Source organism: Python bivittatus, unplaced genomic scaffold (genome assembly GCF_059951505.1).
Source record: "Python bivittatus isolate LINGU-HERP-01145 unplaced genomic scaffold, Pbiv_v1 ctg000340_np1212, whole genome shotgun sequence".
NCBI classification, from domain to species: Eukaryota; Metazoa; Chordata; class Lepidosauria; order Squamata; family Pythonidae; genus Python; species Python bivittatus.
This window is the reverse complement of record NW_028277056.1, coordinates 12,320,214-12,342,347: the sequence shown is the minus strand read 5'-3', so window position 1 is coordinate 12,342,347 and position 22,134 is coordinate 12,320,214. Positions and strand designations below refer to the sequence as shown.

The 22,134-nt window shown below is 40.4% G+C and overlaps 2 protein-coding genes and 1 non-coding gene across 5 annotated transcripts; 2 read left to right on the top strand and 1 right to left on the bottom strand.

Annotated features, from left to right (window-relative positions):
• Positions 1-377: 377 nt before the first annotated feature.
• BKGD (beta-keto-L-gulonate decarboxylase) lies at positions 378-13,754 on the bottom strand. Of its 2 annotated transcripts, none has more exons than XM_007434832.3 (9): positions 13,617-13,754; positions 11,711-11,801; positions 10,964-11,062; positions 9,662-9,735; positions 8,308-8,409; positions 6,932-7,108; positions 5,035-5,184; positions 3,264-3,380; positions 378-2,711 (listed from the first exon to the last, which is right to left on the bottom strand). In XM_007434832.3, exons 2-9 carry the CDS (start codon positions 11,766-11,768, stop codon positions 2,538-2,540), a joined length of 951 nt encoding a protein of 316 aa, XP_007434894.1. In that variant the 5' UTR covers positions 11,769-11,801; positions 13,617-13,754; the 3' UTR covers positions 378-2,537. The 2 variants fall into 2 exon arrangements, with proteins under 2 accessions (XP_007434894.1, XP_025026709.1); XM_025170941.2 differs by lacking the exon at positions 13,617-13,754 and adding an exon at positions 13,495-13,581.
• Positions 13,755-13,797: 43 nt separating this feature from the next.
• Positions 13,798-22,134, top strand: TAF1D (TATA-box binding protein associated factor, RNA polymerase I subunit D). Of its 2 annotated transcripts, none has more exons than XM_088140570.1 (8): positions 13,798-13,858; positions 15,222-15,278; positions 15,736-16,135; positions 16,435-16,610; positions 18,706-18,751; positions 19,833-20,024; positions 20,622-21,490; positions 22,089-22,134. In XM_088140570.1, exons 2-6 carry the CDS (start codon positions 15,235-15,237, stop codon positions 19,902-19,904), a joined length of 738 nt encoding a protein of 245 aa, XP_087996696.1. In that variant the 5' UTR covers positions 13,798-13,858; positions 15,222-15,234; the 3' UTR covers positions 19,905-20,024; positions 20,622-21,490; positions 22,089-22,134. The 2 variants fall into 2 exon arrangements, with proteins under 2 accessions (XP_087996696.1, XP_087996697.1); XM_088140571.1 differs by having other exon boundaries at positions 19,833-20,032.
• Positions 20,367-20,441, top strand: LOC112541443 (small nucleolar RNA SNORD5). Its single transcript, XR_003085429.1, has one exon. It is a non-coding gene; the product is annotated as a small nucleolar RNA SNORD5 (small nucleolar RNA).

Genomic DNA, 22,134 nt, shown 5'->3' with positions numbered 1-22,134 from the left:
AGTTTTCTGCCATTCTGCATCTAATCTGGCAAAATGCTTTTCCCTACTGGACTGGTACCTTCCTCTTCATGAAAGCTAATTTTTAAAAAATGGATTGCTTTGTTTTTACCATCTTTGATAGATATCCGGAGCCACATACCTGCAGAGGAATCACCCTTTGGGGATTCAGTCACTCATCCAGTCACAATTATCCAGCAATCTGTGTTCCAAAGGCAGACTTGATCAGCAGTGGGTTAAAATTTGGGGCAAAATTCTTCTCAAATCCCTCCTCCCAAACTCTCTTAATGAGCAGGACTTCATGTTTCTGTACTGTACTTGACTCGGAAGCATATTAAGAACTCTTCCACACACGAGAAGAAATACAAAGGACATGCCACTGCAGTTGGTCCAATTTATTTGTAGCATCAACCTCCAAATCAGTTTTATGCCAATGAAATTACAGCGAAGTTCACAATTCTGACTTTTTACCTGTATCTCATGAGATTCCACACTGACTAAAAGAAAGTCTTAATGTCAGATTCTCAATTTAAAGGCTGAGGCAAAAATTCTTAGACTGCTGGCATTCACCCTGGGTTGAAGTCCACACATCTTAAAGTTGCTAAGGTTGAGAAACACTGGTCTATAGTCAATGGACTTGAGTCTACTGACTTGAGGACCTTCATCTTACATCAAAAACTAAGTCATAAGCCACAATGAGTAAGTTCACATCACTCAGCCAAGCCAAATACCATAATGGCATAGCACAGTGTGTGAACCCAATGCCTTTTAAAGATATATTTAGTTAGTTAGTTAGTTAGTGAGAGCAGAGCCTGGGTCCCCATAATGACCATAATTTTAACCTTTGAAGGGAAACATCATAAATTCATAAGTGCAGGTGGACCAAAAACTCAACTCTATTTGGACTCTACACTTTGCAAAACTATTTGTTTAGCCTTTGACTGTTTTGGCACAAGTTAGTTCATTTCAGTATGAAGTGGAGCCTTGCTCTAAAATTAGAATTGTGTGCCCTCCCAATGACTAACAAGGGGAAATGATCAAATGGCTATAAATTTGTTATTCTGATAGAACAGAGCAAAATACAGGGGCATAGGAATCACAAGTAAGTGAATGAAATCTGCCAAATTTGAAATGGTTAAGTGTGGTAATATTCACACAAGCACAGTTAAGCTTGGAAAACAGCTATTCTTTTCCTGATGACTTTTTGGGCAATTTCTATGAAAATTACATACCTTATAGAAATGTTTTTCGAACTTGGTGTTGTCCAGATATGTTGGGATGATCTCTTAAGAATTCCTAACCAATATAAACCTGGGGGTTCTGGGAGTTGCAAACCCAACATATCTAGGAGTTATCAAATTGCAGAAGGCTGACCTAGATGTAATTAATACTGAATGGAAGAATACTTCTTGAATGTTTTCATTCCCCATGAACTCCCAGAAAGTGTACTTAGTGGCCTACTACCAACATAGTGCCTTCTGGATCTGATGGACTTTTAACTTCCCATGATCTATTTAACACACTTGAAGCATCCCAGATGACGGAAGGCTGGTGAAAACCCATAGCCTTGTAGATGCTGCTACTGTAGCTTCCAGAAGCATGGCCAATAATGGCTGTAGTGTGCAGGAATTGTCTGGAAGACATTGTATTCGTGATTGTGTATGTATCATTTAGGATTAAAAGGTCACCTATAAGTCATCCTAACTCCCATCACTGGCAGGGGGGCATGGCTGATTCTGGGATAACTGGAAGCAAGCTATTTATATCTCTAGCACAAACAATGACTAACCATCACAGACTCTGTATGTCTTAGACAAGTCACAACGTTCTGTGACTGTTAAGCAAGAAACATGGTTTGGGGTTACATATACTTTGTATAATGAACCAAGAACATTTTATCCCAACTTCACCCAGATGTGCTTCAGCCTGGGAGCAATCCTCATTGCACAGTAATTTGGGTTCCCCCGATGCACTGATGAGAATAAATCTTTTCTCTTCCTGATATGGGTGACCGTATTCTCATAATTCTCCTGAACAAGAAAGAGGGATCTTGGGCAGAACAAGGTTTGCTTCTCTGATGAGGGCACAGTAGAGAACAAGAGGGCCAATTTATGCAGTTAACATCTTTGCCCATTGAGGGCTATGCAGCCAAAGGTTTACTTTCCTTGGTGTAACACAATGACAGATGATTGAAATTGCAGTTCACCAATCTTGGGATAGCTGTAGATTCCCCACCCAGACTGCAGCTGAAAACTAGGTGCTAATGAGGGAAAGAAGGGGAGCCAATGACCTACAAAGTAAATATTTAAGTAAAAATCAGCCTCCTAGTTTTGTTTGTTTTGCAATCAGCCTGAATGTGCTACTTTTCCAACCTGAAAATCGATGATGCCATTTTTTATTTCTAGGTGTCAGCCAAACAAATGCTACATTCAGGTTGTGATAAGACGAGCTTGCAACTGACCTTAGTTAAAAGCAAATTTCGTTAACTCTTTTGATTTTCTGCTCCTTAATTAAAACCAATTTCCTGGGCTGGCTTGACTTTAATCCCGACCCACCATATGTGTCTCCTTTGGTCTGTCAATCCGAAAGAGGAACTCGGCAGGCACAAAATACCCCAGATATTCTACAGTCTCTGGTGTTGTGTCCATATGGTAGTGCCCCCCTTCACCATGATGGCTGAAACAGTGGGTGTGCTCCACGCGCAGATCAAAACCCTGGAAAAAAGCCAAGAATCCATAAATTCCTGCCTGTGGGGCTGGCCCCAAGCAGCAAACATTTCTTCCAGTTCAGGTACATCGCACACAAGGCTGTGTTATTTTGGCAATATGGGTAGCCCTTGTTTAATGACTATCTCATTTAGTGACCCCTCGCCGTTATGATGGTGATAAAAAAGTAACTTTATGACCAATCCCTGCATTTATGACCTTCGCAGGTCTGTAAAGCAAAGGAAAGCTGAAGTAAGATTATAAGCACAGTCGTGGTTTTACATAGTGACCGTTTTACTTAATGACCAAGTTGCCGGTCCCAGTTGTGGTCATGAAATGAGTACTATCTGTATCTTTGGGTGAGATGTATCATACCAAAGCTGTACTAGAAAGAGAGGATCTTGCTTTTCCCAAGCCTTTGGTGCATGTGATGGAACTCAAAGCAAGAGGAGAAGATAATGATTTTAAATAATAAGCATTTTGCACCCAGGCCAATATGTTGGCATGTCACCTGAGAAACAGCAGAAGCATCCTTGGCCCACATCAATAAAATTGACTTACTGGATCTTGAGAAACGATCACAGGCTGGCAAATGAGTGGAGCTTTCATTTCAAAAAACTTCAGCCAATTGTTCAGTTCCTCATCAGTTTTCAGAGGGCAGGCAGAAAATTCAGAGGGCTGAAATAAAAAAAATGTGGCTATACTTGAATGAAGAAAAACACAGGAATTGAAGTCATCAGAGTCTGTTTCCCTCCTCTCCAAATACGAAAATCACACAAGTTTTGCTTTGACACAATTCTGCATCCCTGATATAGTCTTCTTTTGCCAGCAAATTCTCCAGCCTGGACAGACAAATGTTCAAGTCTCTGTCAAAGTTGGGACAAAAGTGAAGTAGCACAATGAGAGCATAAACGGCTGTTTCAAATGCAGAAGGTTGCCAGTCTGACTTCCCCAAATATCAGTGAGAAAGACCCGTGTCTGAAATCCTGGGAAATCTCTGCCAATCAAGGGCTGCATTCACATAACACCCTTAATCATAGCTTAAGGAATTCACCTCGTTTGTTGGTTTTTCACAGTGTCAAAAATGCTGGATGAGCTGAACCAGTAATCTTGCTTAGTGGCTAAGTTTGCACAACATGCTTAAGTTCGATACTGAATCAGCCTTCTTTCTGTTTGCATAATACAATTAATTGAATGAATAAAGACATAAATAATAAAATAATACTTTGAACTATGTACATGCACACTGAGAAGGTCCTCCGCCCTGAGCTACAGTAAGAACCAACTGAAGTTAAACTAACCAAGTTTAATATATTGTGCAAACAGCCAGCAAGCTTACTAACATACCTTAATGATAGGTAAGGTATGTACCTGGCCAACATGCACATGCTATTATGGCATTCCATAAGCTGGCCATGGTTTGCGAGTTCTCTTCCTCATCAGTGTTGACAGCAGATAGCTAGCAATCACATTCTTGGTTTTTTAGTTTTTGTTTTAACATGCCAACATCACATCATCAGAAATCAGGAGCTGTTCTAATAGGTTCATGTATGTCTTAACTACCACAAATGGAAGTCCTAACCATAGTTTATAAACCACATTGACTGTGATTAGGCAACATGCTAAGTCCAAACCAACAAATCACCTTCTGATTTAATGCATGTGCATTTTCACCTGTCGCAGTTTGGAAGAATCATCCGCTCTCAGAAAACACGGTGCCTGCCAGCTGGACCACACAAGGGGATGTTTGCTGTTTAACCATTAGTGGTTTCAAAGTGCTTGCAAAAAGACTATATAAATCAGTCCCTACAAAATCTAAGGCCGAGATCCCACGAATGTGCAAAAGCTCAACAGATCTGGCTTTGACTTGGATTTGGGTGAAAGCTTGTCTAACCCCTATTGACAGGTAATAAAAGAAAAAATAATGTTATATATAATAAGACTCCTGAGAAAACCATGGATTGCCAAGAAAAGAAACAAATGGATCATTGAACAAATCAACCCAAAATTCTCACTTGAAGCATAAAGGACCAGGCTCAAATTTGGACAAAATTATGTGAAAACCTAGTTCTCTAGAGAAGGCTCTGATGCTGGGAAACATGGAAGGGAAGAGATGAACAGCAGCAAGGTGAATGGATCGATTACAGTGGTGGGCCAGATTATGGTGTGATCACTAAGAATAGACACCAACTTGATAGCACACAACCCATAAAAAAGCAACTTTGCAAATGTTTATTTATAGAAACTTAGATTTTATTCTTTTTTTTCCCCCCTCTGGTGTTCCTACACTCCCAAAGAAAAATGGAAAACATTCTTCTTGTAACTGGCTTACCATAATATGAAGTTTTGCTTTTCCTTTCTGGATAATGAATGTACCTCCCATCCCAACTGGTTTGTCACCATAATGCTTTTCTAAGGCTTTCCTTATGCAAGATATGAAATTCTGCTCACCAATTCTTCTATTTGCTCTCACCTCAATGACCTTAAAAAAGAAGACATGTTAATATTACGGCAGAGACAATTCTGTTCAGTAATTTGCAACTGAAATAAAAATGAAATGAATAAGCTTCATGTAATGCACTGTGAGTTGAGAGTAATATTGTTCTAAGTTTTCATCATTACTTAGGGCTTCTTACTTAACACACGTTGTGTCTATAATGTCCACTGGGCAATTCTAATGGCCAAAATTATTATTCCTACAGTAAAAGCACATGGCCTAGAGCTCATAGATTGAGTAATGCTCCTCAGTGAATTTGTGGCTTCAGGGAAAATTAATCTGGGAGCTTTAGTTCTTTATATTTCCCCTTTAATCTAGGTGTAAATAATAAAATGCTTGTGAATTCTTGGCATTGAACATGCTCCCTATCAGTCCTTATTTTTTAATGTATTTTTTAAAATGACATCTTCTTTTTTATATCTAAAGAATGCGGCTAGGTCTTAAATAGTCCCATAGGCATTCTTAGAAGACAGAAAGGCTGGAATCTATAACCTTGTTTGGAAATGTGTCTGCTACTTAAAAAAAAAAAGAACATAGCAGACAAAATCTTAACAGAATAGAAAGACTAGGAGGAAACCACCTTTATTAGACTGTTCCTGGTCTTGTGAAGATGCAAGCCTGTTCTCTTACTGCAGGCAATTTGTGATTTGTTATCATCCAAGGGTTCCCGGGAGCCAAATATATTGGCTTTTGCTTCACTACAGAAACACAGGTCAACTAAATGGGCAAAATTGTACTCAACTCTAAATTGGGGTTGGTAGTGCTACTACATGGGACCAGAGTCTTCTGCATCCAATAAAGAAAAACAATGGAATGTTAAAAGAAGAAACTCCCTTATAACATTTGTGGGGTTTATTTATAAAGTATGGGGAAACGTTAAAGCTGATAAGGTCCATAGTGTTGTTCTGGGTAAAATCTCGAATATAGCTGTGGAACAAAGTTGTATGTTTCTAGGTACACATATGGATATCTTTATTGTATAAATATTGTATTGTATTTTTCCGTCAATAAGACGCCCCCATGTACAAGACGCCCCCACTTTTCCAACCCAAAATTAAGAAAACAATATTTTAAAGATAATGCAGAATACATTTTTATTTAGTAATTAGTTAACATTGACCTGATACACTCGGTGGGAGGAGGTCCAAACCGTCTCTCTGCAGCTCTATTTCCAGGCTCTTTTGCATAACTGATTACATTCAAGCACGAGTGAAACTGCCGATAGCTTGTCTCTGCAATCAGCCTTCCTCTAATTGGTTTGTTCAGCTTCAGCTGACGTCAGTTACATCAGGCTCGTGACTGGAGGAAGTCTGTTTGGGAGTTTGGGAGACAAGCTATTTCACTCGTGATTGGAGGCTCATGGTTGGAGGAAGCCTGTTTGCAGAGTCAAGCTATTTCACTCGTGATTGGAGGCTAGCAATAGGAGGAAGCCTGTTTGCAGGCACGGTTCTCTCCTCGGCTGATTTCCTTGAATAAGACGCCCTTCAATTTTTAGCATAAGGATTTTGGAAACAAATATCGTCTTATAGTCAGAAAAATACGGTATTTACACCAGACGTTCCACTGGTAAGATGAGTGGCTGTATAAATTTGTCAAGTCAAGTCCAGTTCACATATAGAAGTTTTTTGTTTGGGCCTTTTAGCTTATTTTCTTTCTTTTGTGTTTTTTTTAGTCCTTGCCTTGGTGCTTTGTTTATAAAAAGCCATTTTAAAAAGCTGACCAAGCCACATACCTCACCAGGAAGACCTTCACTTGCATATAGATTAGCTAACAGCCCAAATTCACAATCATTATATAGGGAGCTGTATTTTTGCAGCAGACAACCGTCATCCTCAGGGTTGATCTTGGCTATATAACTTCCATTGATCGCTGCTTTTTTTTCCTTTTCAGCTTGAACAACTGGGATAAACTAGAGTGAAACAGATAAACAACATCTTCAAACAGATCAGCATTATCTATCCTCATTTCAGTTACTAAAACAAGCAGCACGTTTTGTTTATAACTTATTCCATCGGAGAAAGTCAGCTACTGCGGTTTGAAAATCATGGTTTATTTGTTAGCAACCTACCCAATAATGGTTTATTCAGTAAATCCTTTACTCATACTATGGCTTAGTCTGAGGTGGGATTAAGGCTTCATCTTAAACACAGAGAAAGCCCAGAAAAAATCAGTGGGGTTGAAAGCCTATTAAAAGAGAGTAGATTTAAACAGGATCTGAACCTGATGAAGTAAATCACATTTTAAAGGGAATTTTATAGCATAGTGTTGCAATTCTTGTAACAAAATTAAGACAGAAATTGAGATCAGTGCTGATAGATTCACATCAATCCTCCAAGTTTATGTTAAAGTTATTCAGCTGAGATCAAACTGGGGGTATATGCAGAGTTGTCAAAAATATCACAATGCCAGCCATCACCATGCAATAAAAACTCCAACTCCCCCTTTTTTTTTTACATGCACTGCCTCCTAGATCAAACTACGATCGATTTGCCTTTGGCTTAGTGCAGCTTGTAAATCATTTGGAGAGCCAGTTTGGTGCTGGGCTACAAACCAGCAGACTCTGAGTTCTCGTCCTGCCTTAGGCATGAAAGCCAGCTGGGTGACCTTGGGCCAGTCCCTCCCTCTCAGCCCAACCCGCCTCACAGGGTTGTTGTTGTGGAGAAAATAGGAGGTGGGACGGTAATTTACGCTACCTGGGGTTGTACAAAATAAAGGTGGGATACAAATTTTATTATGACTCAGGCTTACTAAGGACCAGGTTACACATAGCATTAAATAAGCCTCTGCCTTCAGCCTGAGTTTTTTCACAAAACAGAAATTCTAGCTGATGCAAGTAAGCCTATCCATTAGAGGCAGAGATGAGCTTAATGCAGTCTAAGCTCAGATCATCCCAGATCAACATCTCTACCAAGCTCCTTTTTTAACATATACCCTAAGGCAGGGTTCTTCAACCTTGGCAACTTTAAGACGGGTGGACTTCAACTCCCAGAATTCCCCAGCCAGCAAGGCTGGCTGGGGAATTTTGGGAGTTGAAGTCCACCCGTCTTAAAGTTGCCAAGGTTGAGGAACCCTGCCCTAAAGCTAATATTTTCTTACCAATTATCTTACCTCAGCATTGCCTCCAACCACTCTAGATGAAACAGCTCCAGCACCAAGAAAAAAAGCTCCTGGTAACTGTATCTCTTTCGCTACTGTGTTCAGGTCATAAACCTAAATGAGAAAAGCAGAGTTGACTTTGCTCATTTGCGGGTCCGGGGCCGTGTTTCTTAAAGAGTGGTCCTAGGACCCCTGGGTTCCCCCCAAGACCCTCTCAGAGGTCCGCGAAATCAAAATGATCTGCCAGCCTCTGCTGACAAATAATACAATATTAAAATCCCATCAAAGAATCGTGAGAAACAGCAGCGAATGCGTCAATTTTAATTTTTAATATGGTAAATATAGATGAATATAACCCATACAAACAAAAGCTATTTTGGGGTCCTATGTAATTTTTAAAAGTGGGAAGGGGTCCTGAGAGAAAAAAGTTTAAGGAACACCGTCTAGGGCAAAAGATTCAGCCGCCATGCTGAGAAGGCACAGCAGAACTGAATAACTGGTCTGTTCCTGCAGTGGAGACTAGAAGGGAAATTAAATAATTAAATTAATTAAATTAAATTAATAGAATTCTGGGAGTTGAAGTCCACACGTTTTAAAGCGGCCAAAGTTGAGAAACACTGCGCTAGAGGTAGTCCTCGGTCAGTTCGAATAGCGCAAAATTCAATTTAGTGTGATTTATAAATTGATACCAGGTCGTGTTTCATGTGAGCGAAAATTCAGTTAGTGTGAGGCTAGCACGTGCAGGGTTGAAGCTAGCGCACGCGCGGTTGCCATTGGGGTTTTAGACACTAATTCGTCATGTTCGCAAAATGGAGAAGAGGAAGGTTGGGTTTGAGGAAAGCTCAAAAAAGGAGAGGCTCGTTCTGAAGAACTACAGCAGAATACAGGAGAGAGCAGATACGCTTTGGATACGGGTTTATTCTCTTTTCTGTTATACAGTATCTCATTAATAAACATATTAAAAAGTATGCTTAAAAATTTCTGTTGAGCTGGAGCCAGTTAACCTATTTTCCACAGAAACATCACTTCGAATAGGGCCAATTCAAACAATGCAACCCTTTTGTGGGATTCATTAACTACTAATCGAGACCTACCTGTATTTTTAAAGTTGCAGAATTAGGATCGGAACCAAATCTCTTCCAAAGGATTAAAAAGCTAACAAATGTGCAAAATGTTACCATGGACTAGTCTGTCCTTACTAGGAGTACTGCAAGATTAGCAGAAATGATCTGATCCCATTCCAACTTCCCAAAATGGAAGTTATTGTTTCTGATCAAAATGGGAGGTTATTGGTTGAATGTTTGAATCTCAAAACCTTTTGCACACCTGTATACATATGTGTGCAGGTGTATTACATTTTATTCACCTTGTCTTTCTGTACAAGAGGTAAAAGGTATGGAACTCCTCCCACATCTGCAATTCTAGGCTTGCCACAAATACCTTTAAGAAGAAAAAAAAATAGGCAAATTCATTCTAACTCAAAACCAAACAAACCAATCATGGCTTAGTAGGACCCAAACCCAACTATTGTGGTCTGTTGTATGTGTGAACCAGACAATGGTGGCTTGTACAACCAACCATGGCTAAAGCAAGCCATTGCTTAGCACAGTATGTCAACTCAGCCTTGGCAGACTTCTTTATCAGTAGCTATCAGTCAGAATGAATCCTGATTTGGCATTAGAGGACAAACCATGCGAACGTTGGTGCCTTCAGGCTCAGCTTGAAAGATTCCTAAAACAACTGGTTACCCACTGTTAGAATTTGCCATTTAACAGACATTCTGCTCTGACAGATACATATTCCCTTCTATTAGTCTCCTTACCCTGTTCTAATATAGAAAAATGGAGACGTCTTTATTTTAACAGAAATGTATGCACATCCAGCCATGAAGCCATCTGTTTTCTTCTGACTTTAAGATGACAGAAACCAGAGGAATCTTTGTGCCATAAAAAAAATTGCTTACAATTGTTGTTGTTCAGTCGTTAAGTCATGTCTGACTCTTCGTGATCCCATGAACCATATCACACCAGGCCTTCCTGTCCTTTTGCTTACAATACTTTTTTCATCTGGTCCAAGCCAATGACCCAGTTCCCACAATCCCCATGTTAGCATAACCATTAACCATGCCTGCTAGGGAATCCTGGGGGTTGAAGTCTGAAATATCTGGAGTTGGGGAAAGTAATACCAGGGTGCAGAAGCTAAACACATGTAACTTCTCTGCCTTCAAGTAATGTTCTTTCTATTACACAGCTACCACTGTCTACATGCAAGAGAGAAGCATCAGAAGATGCTTCTGGGGGGGGCAACTTTCTTGGACTGACAGTCACATAATACCCCTCTGACCTACACAAGATCACAGGAAGGCATGGTCAGCAACACTGTGATGTGATGTCAAGGGTGGGGCTGTTTGGTGAGATTTGAAGCCCTCCAAAAGTGGGGAAAAATTGGAATTTTTAAAGGCTCATTCAACGTTTTAAGGTGTGCAATGAGGACTTTTAGCTTGCATGACCCAGCCTTGCAAAGGCTCAGAATAACCTATTCCATTCTTTAAAGAAAACCCATCCTGCCAAAAATTGTCCTGGAAACTTTATCCCTGTCCATCTGGTGGCCCGCATATTGCCCATGTGTTGCCAACACTTATAACATCTTGTCACAGGTCCCACATTACCTTTAACAGGAAATCTGAAGGGTTCTTGAGTCAGATCAGGACAATCCACCACAGACACTTGCACATCTGCAAAATTTTCTTTAAGTCCATTCTGCAGAACTGGAAGGAAAACAGATCAAGAGCATTTCAGAGAGCTCCCTTTGGTAGATGAGGCTCTGCCCTGCTTGCCGCGTACATCCTGGGGCCGTGCCCTCGCCCAGCACCTGGTTCCCAGGTCAGCAGCATGAGAAGATGGTGAAGGTCAGCTGGGGCAGCAGGGACCAGCAGGGGTAGGTGGCAGCAGCGGAGTGCAGGGCAGCCAAAAAGCAGGAGGGGAACGTGGGGGGGAGTTGAAGCACACAATGTGGTCATAAATGCGAGCCGGTTGCCAAGCAACCAAATTTTGATCACATGACTGCAGGATGGTGCAATGGCCGTAACTTTGAGGACTTGTGTTTTACCTTCTCTCCCTCTTATACCCGGGCAAGTCAGGGAGGAGCCAAATGGAGTCTCTTCCTGATACTATCACCTTTCCCAGGGTTTAAGGAATGCTTCTGCCCTTGTTTCTATAACGACTTCTGAATATTCCCTTCAAGGACATCTCCATAGCTCTCTACACATTCATAATTAACATTTGGGAGAGAAAGCCTGCCTCCCTTTCATACAAATTCACGCAATGTACCATATTGGGCTCTATATCCTGCTTTTCCAACTGCTGCTGTTGTATTCTCACAACTTTTCTAAAACCAAAAAATCATGCTTACTCACCACTAACCACTTCTTCCAGACTAGGTACATGAAAATCGAACTTTTCCACTCTAGACATGTTTTATTCCATGCAGCCAACCAGGCAGCTGAGCTGTGAAGAGATCGAAGTACACCACGAACAAGTTACAGGTCTGTTAATGAACATACTGGCTTTGCGATTAAAGACAAGCTTTAACGGTATACATATTTAGTCACCTCTGGGAGTGTTACATGTTAAAAAGCAGTCATGGACCTATTTTGCTCTTCTGTCTTATTATTTTGGTCTTTTCTTCCACCTCTAATGTTGGGACTCAGATCTGCTATTTTTGATAATTCAGGGGGAAAAACAGATGATTCAACAAGAAGCATTTATGATGAATCAGCAGTCCACAGAATGTACTTCTCAACTACTTTGCAATGGAAAAAAAAGTGTTGTTTTAGATGTATAAGGCAGCAATTCCATGGCAAAGGAATAAACCACACTGAATATTTTTCTAGAGTTAATATACGTAAATCAAATACAGTACATGATCGCAATACTGTTCATACTTTAAGCCTGGATTCACAGAAGGTGGTTTGTTTGTTTGGACATAGTTTACCCTTTAGTGTGAAAGGCTAAAACAGAGTACTTTGTAAGCCGTGGTTTATGGTTTAATGCATTGTGTGAACATTGTTGTTTATTCAATAAACCATCGTTAGCCAAATCACACATAATATGTATCACTTAAAAACAAAACTGACAACTGTTGACTGTTTTCAGCCATTAGATTTGAAAAGGTTTATTTGCTGGTTGGTTCAAATCAAACTTTAAAAACAAAAAAGGAAACTAGGGTTTTTTTTCTTCATCAGCTGACATTAAGCTCCAGTTAACTACTGCCTAGGAATCAGATGGAGGATTTGGAGCGTGTGAACTCCTATACCGAAAAAAGTTCAGGGGAATTTATTCCCCAAGGAGTTATATATAACAGCAGTTTAAGTCACCAATCATGCAAATTGTCCATGGCCAGGGCTGCATATTTCCCAAGCTTTCGAGAACAGCTTGTATATTAGCTCATTTCTCTTAGCTACTACAAATTGTTTTCTCTATACATTCCTCTTAAAAGTTCAGCGGCAACCTCATCCCATGACAAGTATTATTTATCTTTCCTATTTCTTCCAGCACTTCACAAAATTGCTATGCTCCCTGCCTCCTAGAAACTCTCCCATTTATTATGTTCATCTACCCAAGTTGCCACCTCAGCCATTTAGTTTTCAGTTACTATTTTTATTAGGATGCGTCTTGTTGTGGCAAGCCACTTTCAACTGATAAGGGAGATGAGTAGTAAAAAAGGCAACCTGTTCAGAAGTGCGTGGGTTTCAACGGCTGTGTTCAGGGCTTGCTTTAGAGCAGCGTTTTTTCAACCTTGGAAACTTTAAGACGGGTGGACTTCGACTCCCAGAATCCCCCCGCCAACATGCTGGGGCACACCCACTGTCTGCATTCACACGCTACACGCTGGAGCCCAAATTAACTACCCAGGCTGAATCTGCACGAGAGGCTGACTCACAGCCCCCGCCCAACCGCTCTTTATCCTAGCGTGTGAATCCCACCAGCTATTTGCAACAGAGTTCAACATATTTGCAACAGAGGTTTCTCCAGAGTAAAGCAGCTGCGAACTGCAGCCTCAGAGTTCAATAAGTTTTCCTGGAGTCTGATACAAACTTCTATTGCAAGGAGGCCCATTAGGTCCAATGGGGCTTACTCCCGGGTAAGCACACCTTCCAGTGGACTAGATCGCGTTCCGCGCTTTTCCGCAGACACATACTTTCCAAATGTGTTGGACAACAACTCCCATCAGCCACGGCCAACAGCCTGCCTTAAACTACTACCACTCCTCACAATGCAAATCATGCAAAATACGCCCTTTGCTGCAGTGACTTTACTCACAGAAAGGAACTCCCGAGCGCCCAGAGCGTAGCCTCCTAAATGAGCAATTTCTCAATCGCGTCGCCCTTCGGGCTCGGCAGCCAATCCCAAAGATCGCTTTGACCACTTTCAAAATGGAGCGCTCGTCCTCAACCATCCCTCTTCCCGTCAGCTTACGAAACCGAACGAAGACTCGCGAGATCAGAAGCTCTATATAAGTGGTCCGGCGGGGCTTTCGCGGCCTTGGTGACACGCGTGAGCGGGTGAGTTGGGTGGAATCTGTCGCCATCCGCTCGGCTTCTTGTCTGGGCAGAGGGCGGTTTATAGGGGGCTCATGGAATGACTTAGTGGGATGAACAGGGGGAATGTGGGGGTAAAAACCTACATCCGATTGGCGGCTATTGATCAGGTTCACCCATCGTGCTAAGCCGTGATATGGTTGGTCGGCTTGATGGTTTAGCGTGATAGATGAGTTGAGCGAAGGTGGCTTCATCAAGCATTAGCTTGGCGCGAGATATGTAAATCCATAAGTCTGATTTTAAGCGGATCCTGATTCACCCACCAGGAGGGGAAAGCGAGGCCCTCCCGCCTTCGCCTGGGAAAGACCGAAATTGGAATCGGACAAGTGATTTTTTTGGTGGTTCTCCTCCATGATTGCCAAAAAGTACAGAAGTCGCCTGTCATTTTGAGGCGGGCAAGTCCTAAAATCGGCCTATCCCAGTAAAAAATGTACCCCAAACCTGGACTCACCCATTTTGTGGCCTTCAGCCCTCTTCCAAGATAATTGTAGCTCTTGGCTAAGAGAAGGTTGCGCTTCTCTATACAGAATCTAACATTTCTGGAAAGCCTAAGTTATTGGACCTTTACTGTGTGTTATTTCTCTTGTATTCATCTAACATTAATTCTGCGAGGTAGGTTAGGCTGCAAGGTAGTGAAAGGTATCTCAGGAGCTTTGTGGCAGAATGGGAAGCTGAACCTGGGTCTCTAGAGTGATACTCAAATGGAAATAGGCTTGTTTTCTCCTAGGTGATTGAGCTGTTTCCCTGTTGTTAGAGAAGAGGCTAGGTTTATACATTAAATCAAGCCATGATGTGACTTATTTGGTGTAACATGTTACCTAAACTCAGCAATTGTTAAGCCCCTGTTAAGGGAGTCAAGTCTTAGAGTTTATGAATCCATCAGTTATACCTTTGAGATACGCTTTGTCTCTTTTTATATACATTAATTCTTGCGAATACTCCAGATAATAAGGGGGTAGAAGTTATTTTGGAGTTTTTGCATATTAAGACCTGGAGTGGTCTTTTTAAATAAACAAGAGTACTGTTGGAATGCAAATATCGAATTATGCCTGTGAAGCTATGTCTTTAGCTCTTGTTTCTGATGGAGGCTAACTGTTCCTATTAATTGCAGTGACATTTTGCTGTTCACTGACGATAGTTAGAGATAACTGCACTGAAAAAGAAATAGTAAGCTTATTAAAAACATTTTGGTAAATCAGATCTGTAGATAAATATTTTTTGCTATGAAGTGCTAAGCAAATAAATCTTCACCTGTATTTTTTTTCCACTGCTTTAGATATTTCAGTGTTGATGTTTCTGTGAAACTAATATCTGTTATATTTCCAAGGCTAAAAACAAACATGGCTGAAGCGGAAGCTGTTCCTGATAACCAAGATACAGAAATGTGAGTGCTTTTTATTTTTATGTAAAGTTGTGAAAAAGATATTGAGGCAAAGGGAAAGTTCCTAGGAATGGGAATTCTCTCTCTTCTCCTATTCCTGCTGTCTTCCCTTCTTATCTCCTGTTTTTATTCCTGATTTTATGTGCTCTGTAAAGAAATACATATTTCATTAAGGTAGGTTTCCTTAGTTGTATAAACCATGGTAGCTGGCTTCTCATACCAAGCCATGATATGTCTTAGGCCAGTGTGTAATTCTAGCCATAGACAAGAGTTCTACCACGCTTTGTGACTAGAGGACCTCCAGGTAGCTATTTTGCATCCATTTCTGTTGAGAAGTTATTGAAATTAGTAAAAAATAGATCCTCCAGGCTCAACATCTGTTTGGACTTGCTGGGAGTGGGGAGAGATGGACAAATCTACAACGCTACTAAAGAATAACTCTTACCTTTCATTGCTTCAGACCTGCCCCACATTCATCAAAGTGCTCAAGGAAAAAAGATAAAGCTTTGAATTCAGCAAGAGTTGCTGGGCGGTCATCTTCTGTGGCTGTGCAAAGCGATCCTTCCAGAGCTTGTATGAAGGCTGAGGGTCAGGTGAAGTGGCCCAAACCTAAAATTGATCTCCAAGCCCTCTTTGATTACCACTTCACAAGAAAGCAGCACCGGTTCCGCAGAAAATGGACCCCTAGGGACAAGAAAGCAAATACTTCTCGCAAGTGTGCAAAAGAGCGAACAGAGAGACGAAGAATCCCGGAAAGTGAGCAAAGGAGGAGACTTAAAGATAGAGGAATTGTATTTCCTTTTGTGGCAAAATACTATGGCACGAAGCACCTTCCCTTAAAAATGGTGCGAGGATATGAGGTAAATTATGATTTCACACTGCTTTTGAAACAATTATTTGCACAGTAATGTTCTGGGGCTGTCATCCACCAACTTGCTGTCCTCCAAATATCTAATGGTGGTTAGGGCCAATAGGTCTGGGCGGTATGAGGGTTGGGAAGGCTGATCTAGGCTCTGAACTGTTTGATTGAGAATAGTTGACTTCTTGACTGTCTTGATCAGAAGAGAACTTGCAGTTGACAGTCTTGTTGCATATTAACTTGAGTGGCTTTTAGACTTGCACTTTTGTTCATGGCTGAAAAAATATCCTTCTCTCTTAGCGAGCAGCTTTGAAGGGATTTTTCAAGTACATTGAAATGTTGAAATATGAGCACCATCTGAAAAAGTCTTTGATGCAGTTGAATGCTGGGGATGATCTTGAAAATGAATGCCTGGAATCACGGAAACACAAATACCTGGATGACGATGGGCCAATTTCTCCAATTGCCGAGACCAAGTAGGTATAATTAGACTTTCTAAGATTGGATTTGGCAATCCAAAGACCATAGCTTCCAGCCACAATTGTGTGATTATTGAAGTTTTAATGAAGTTTGCCAATTTAGCATCAACATGTTCTAGTCTTAATAGACTATGTTATGATAGACTATATTATAATTTCCACAGATCTTATAAATTGACAGAAAGCGAACAATCATGTAGAATGATGGTTCATCCTGTTGCTTCAGCAAGTGAATTTTATCTGATACCTTTCTGACTAGAGCTTCTGATGACTAGCTCGTTTTTCAATTGATAAATTACCCAAATATTTCCAGTGCTCAATGATTAAGAATTTAGCTGCCAAAAGTAAAAATATAATCAGCTTTGTATTAACCGCCCCTATTCTCTCCATTGAACATATAATAATCTTAATTTGGGGGAAAATTCTGATCTTGTTTAGTTATAAATTACCCCTCTCAACCTAAAAGCGTGAACTCCAGAATTTAATATTATTGGAAACAGATACAGGAAACCCTTCCCTAGATTTGAAAGAACCTTGGGAGATTGATCTGGGTACATGGCAAGCATTGTGGCAATCTGGGGAATTATTCTCAGCTTCTATGCAGGGATTATATTTGAAGATGTATTGATTGCATTTAAGAATTGCACTAAATCAAGCAGCAAAACACTGGAGGGGTTGTAAACAGAAGCTAACAATCTTCTACCTCCGAAAGTATCAGGCTTTTGGTATCATTTTGTGAACATGCTGCCCAAAATTGTAAATGTTTGTAGATCTAAAATAGATTTGGCATAGTATTTTTATTTATTTACAATTGCATACACAGGTATTTGTGTGCCACCTGTTTGAGTTAAGCAGCTTATAATAGTGTATTAAAAACATCCATAAAATCTAATTTAAATGTATTTTTAAAATTGTCTTGAAATCTGATGCTCACTTCCCCAAAATTCTATGGAAGAGAAAGGTCTTGATTACTTCAAGAAAGGGTAAAAGGTAGCGTAGTCCAAGCGGGGGTGGGGGGGAAGCTACCACTAAATAGTGCCTGAGGAAGGCCATCTTGAAGGTGTCAAGGGCCCAGGCCACAGGTCAAATAGAAACAAAAATTCAGCTAAATTGCAGTCCTGCCTTTTTGCATCATCACCCTGACTTATTGAGATATAGTAAATGTAACCATGTCACCCAAAGTTTGTCCAGTCTAACTCTAAGCTATTGTTTAAAATTATGATTTATTAAAGCCCATTGGGTCCCTTTACATAATGTGCTAAACCATCTTTTACAACCAGTAGTCTCACAGCATGTTAAAGCAAAGCCATACAAGTTCATTTTAGGTTTATTGTGATGGGAGTTTGGCCCAAAGCTTTGATTGCCTTTGCAGACTGCAGAAAAAACAATAGCTGAAAATGGGAATCTAATGATTTTGGATATGCTAAACCACCTTCTGACAGCCTTACAAACAAGTTAATTGATCAGTTTCAGAAAGTAGTTTTTACCTAAGATTAAGTCTATTATCTTTCTGTTTTCCCCCATAATTTTAACCTGCAAGATTAACCGAGAGGCACTTGTCATCAATACGTTGCATAGTTGAGTAGGAGTTTGAACATCTTAGCCAGTACACTAAGGATGGCCTCTTCCATCTTTATTTCCTGTTACATATACCGTAGTAAGCAGTCACTTGGTCTGAGCAACTGTCTTCTAATTTTTTAAGGAAACTAATCAAATCCCAGCAACAACTTCAGGGTGCATTTGACGTGCTTTAGTGCACTTTCAGTGGTATCTTTAAAAAGAACTTGTGCTTCCATATATTCCCTGCACGCCTGGTATGTTCCTGCAATTTCTGTGGAGGTATGTGCAATTCTGAAGAAATAACTAAAAACAGCCACAAGTTTCAGATTAAATTGAGGTCATAGCTTTATGATAGGGGGTTCTGCAGCTAGGACTAGAGGTAAAAAGAGAAGTGTGAACGGTAAGGTTAAATGAATGCTGCAGATTGATGCTTAGAACATAAAATTAAGTTGGAGGTGTGACCCTCACATTCTGGAGACATCAAGCTGGAGAAGATAGATATAAATCTAATCTTGACAATTTTCTGTTTCAGCAAGGATGAGGATTCTGGGGATGAAAACATTGGGGCCAAAGTAGTGGTAAGTTTCCAATAACTGAAGCTTGCTGTATCATTTCTACTGTCACTCTGGCTTTTACTTCTTACTCCTTAACGTGGGGAATGCATTAGAAGTCAGGGAGAAGCAAAATTAATTGTGTACAAAACTCATTTTGCAATGAGCCTCCCTGTTTTGCATACAGTGCTTGCTTAACGACTATCCGTTTAGTGACTGTTCAAAGTTATAACAGTGCTGAAAATGATTTATGACTGGTCCTCATGCTTAAGATTGTTGAAGTGTCCCTGTGGTCATGTGATTGCAATTTGGGCACTTGGCAACTGTCACACATTTACGACGGTTGCAGCATCCTGTAGTCACATGATTGCCATTTGCAACTTTCCCAGCCAGCTTCTGACAAGCACGGTCAATGGGGAGGTGGGCAGGAAGTTGCAATTTGTGGTCACGTGATGTGTCGCTTAACAAATGTGGGTAATTCACTTAATGACTGCAACTGGGACTGCTGGAACTGCCATTGGAAGTTGGTGGGTCATGTGATGTTTCGCTTAATGACTGCTTTGCTTAGTGACTGAATTGCTGTTCTCACTAAGGGTTAAACAAAGACTATCTGTATTCCTGTTTGAAAGCCATCCTTTGTTAGCAGGAGGATGCAGGTACAATACTGTACGGCCCAGTGGTATTAATATTTTGGATCGTGCACAGTGAGGCTGCAGAGCTCGGTGCAGAAACCAAAGTGTTAAATCCTCAGTTTCTGCACTCAGAGTTCTGCATGAATGCCTTTAAAGAAAAAGGAGACAGAGTAAGTTGGAATAAGGTAAAATGTACAATAAAACCAAACAAAATAAAACATGCAGTGTAATAAAATGATAAAAAAAGAGCAAGAACTGATGGTGAGTCTGGCTAACAGTATCCCCATCCCCAAATAAATTGACAAGGGCTCCAACCACTCTAACCCAGGACCTGGGAGAACAGCCAGGTCTGTAAGGCTTTCCGGAATGCCAGCAGGCTTGCCTGCAAAATGCATTTTTGAAATGAATTGGGATTCTGCTTAATTGCTCTGAGGTTAGCATTGTTTTGTAATGCCCTGCTGGTTTTTCTTTTCCAGGACAACAGCTGTTTCATATTAAGCCACAAAATTCCCAAGAAAAAGAAGAAACCGAAACGCAAAGAAAGATGAGTGGTGCCTTTGTTAGAGAAGAGGACATTTAGATGGGATGCCTAGAAGAAATGCAAATAAAAATTTAATACTCTCGAGTTCCAGGCTACCTTCATAAAGCCTCTTAAAAGCACAAGCCAGGTATTTAGGTATAATTTTTCTTTTTTCCTCTCCCAGCATTTAACTGCGTAATACTTTCTGAACATCAGACAATAGCCTTTGTATCGGTATACCGCTTTTCAGAATACTTCCCCAAATTTGCATGACAATGAGTTAATCACTGTTTTGTCACCATGCATGTGCCTATGTTTCATTCATCCTCTTACCCTAATGTATTAAAGCTGTTTTCATGCCACTCAAGATTTGCATTTATCATGTGTGATGGCAAGTTCTAAATCCTTAGTAGTAGTTCACTAAATCCAGTAATGGATTTTATTGGCCAAGATACTAGGATATATAATTGGATCTAAAATTTGCAGTGCAGTTCACGTGATGACTGTTTTTCAGTTCAACTGCTGAATGATTCACCAATGAACTAAATCTAACACTCTGATCAGAACTGAGCGCACAGCAATTGTTAGCGTGAGGCAGCCTGAGCACATTGGCTACCTGAACAAATGTTGATAAGAAAAAAAATAGAAGCACAGTATCAGTAAACAACCACATGTATCTTAAGAGAACCTGTACCAATGCTGCAAATTGATTCAGACCTGATGTGCTTTTCTGTTTTTGAACTAGCAAAGCAACTGAACATCCTCCATGATGCACAGTACTTCAAGTGAAGCTTCAAGGACTACTAGATGAGGCAAAAAATGAGCTGGGCTGATTGTTCTGTGCAGAAGGCTTTGAGATCTCACTATTCTTGAATTAAACGCCTGAGTTTGGAAAACACCGTGTATGCATTCAGCCTCCCGTGGTCTTGGGAGCTTTGGATTTGCTCAGCCTCAGCGTGCTCTGGATTTCTCCCATCTCTTGGAAAGCAATTCCATTGTGTTTTCTTGGCTTCCTGAATGTTTTGACCCAGAGCACCAGCTGCCAGAGAATGGTCCCCCTTGATGTCTGGCACGTGGATTACATTTGGAAATGTCTAACCTAACCTGGTGGCAGACTAGGAAAGATTATGGGAAAAACTGATGTTATAAACTCATTGGGCTACAAAGCATACCAATTGATCTCTTGATCTCTGCTGCCAAATGAAGCTATCTTGACTCAGCTGGAATTTTTTAATTAGAGCCTGTCTCTGTATCTGCTTGATAGGGTGTATTTTGCTCAGTGCTCTTCCCAGTTCACACACGATGTCCATTTCCACAAATGCTTGTCTTCTACTTCAGTCACTTGATCTATACCATGTAGTGACTGAAGATCTGAATGGACTTGCTTCCTTAATATTTTTCAAAAACAAGTTGGCTGATTGGCATCTGAGCCTTGGCTGTAATAGAACATAAACTGGACAGAAATTCAGAAGGTGGCTTGGACAGCTGTCATCTAGTACATGGTGCAATGCGATTCAGTTGCAGCTGCACTAAAAAAAATCTGGTTTTTTTGCTTTGCAATTGGCCATTTAAAATCTGAAAAAGAAAAGACCTGTGGTTCAGCTTATGCAAGAAGTAAGTTTGCATTACTCCCCTCTCCCTGCAAAAAAAAAAAATCTGTTTCTGATTCAGAGTGGGTGCTAGTAGGCTTCTTTAAAACATACAGTAGGAAAATGGATTTTTGATTTTCTGCCACGGATTGGTTAAGATTTATACAGTGTGTATTTTGCGGTTTTGTAATGTGCTCTGATGTTTAGATCATACGGGTTTTTTTTCTACTTTTACTATTTGGCAGCACAACTCCAGGTTTTGACTGGTCTCTCAGATGAAAGCCATGGAGTAAGTGCTAAGAATACAACCTTCTTCGCAACCCACAGCTGATTTGTATTTGCTGTGTTACTTAAAGGAAGGAACACAATATCTGGGTCTTGGGTTAATGTTAGAGTAATCTGAAAACATGGAGTTTGTCGGCCAGTAGAAGAAACTTTACTGCTAAATAGAAACCACAGGCATTTAAATGATTCTGAAGCTTATCTGTTCAAAGTGGTAACATACATTTTTGTCAGTTAGTCTCTGTGCTAGTAAAATTAAACCTTTGATTGCTTAACACAATGCAGAGTATTTGGGATATTCATAAGAAAGTTTCTGATTCATGGACAATTCTTGATTTCAGGGTCCTCGAAAATAAAGCTTGGAAAAATAATTTGGTGGAAGACAAG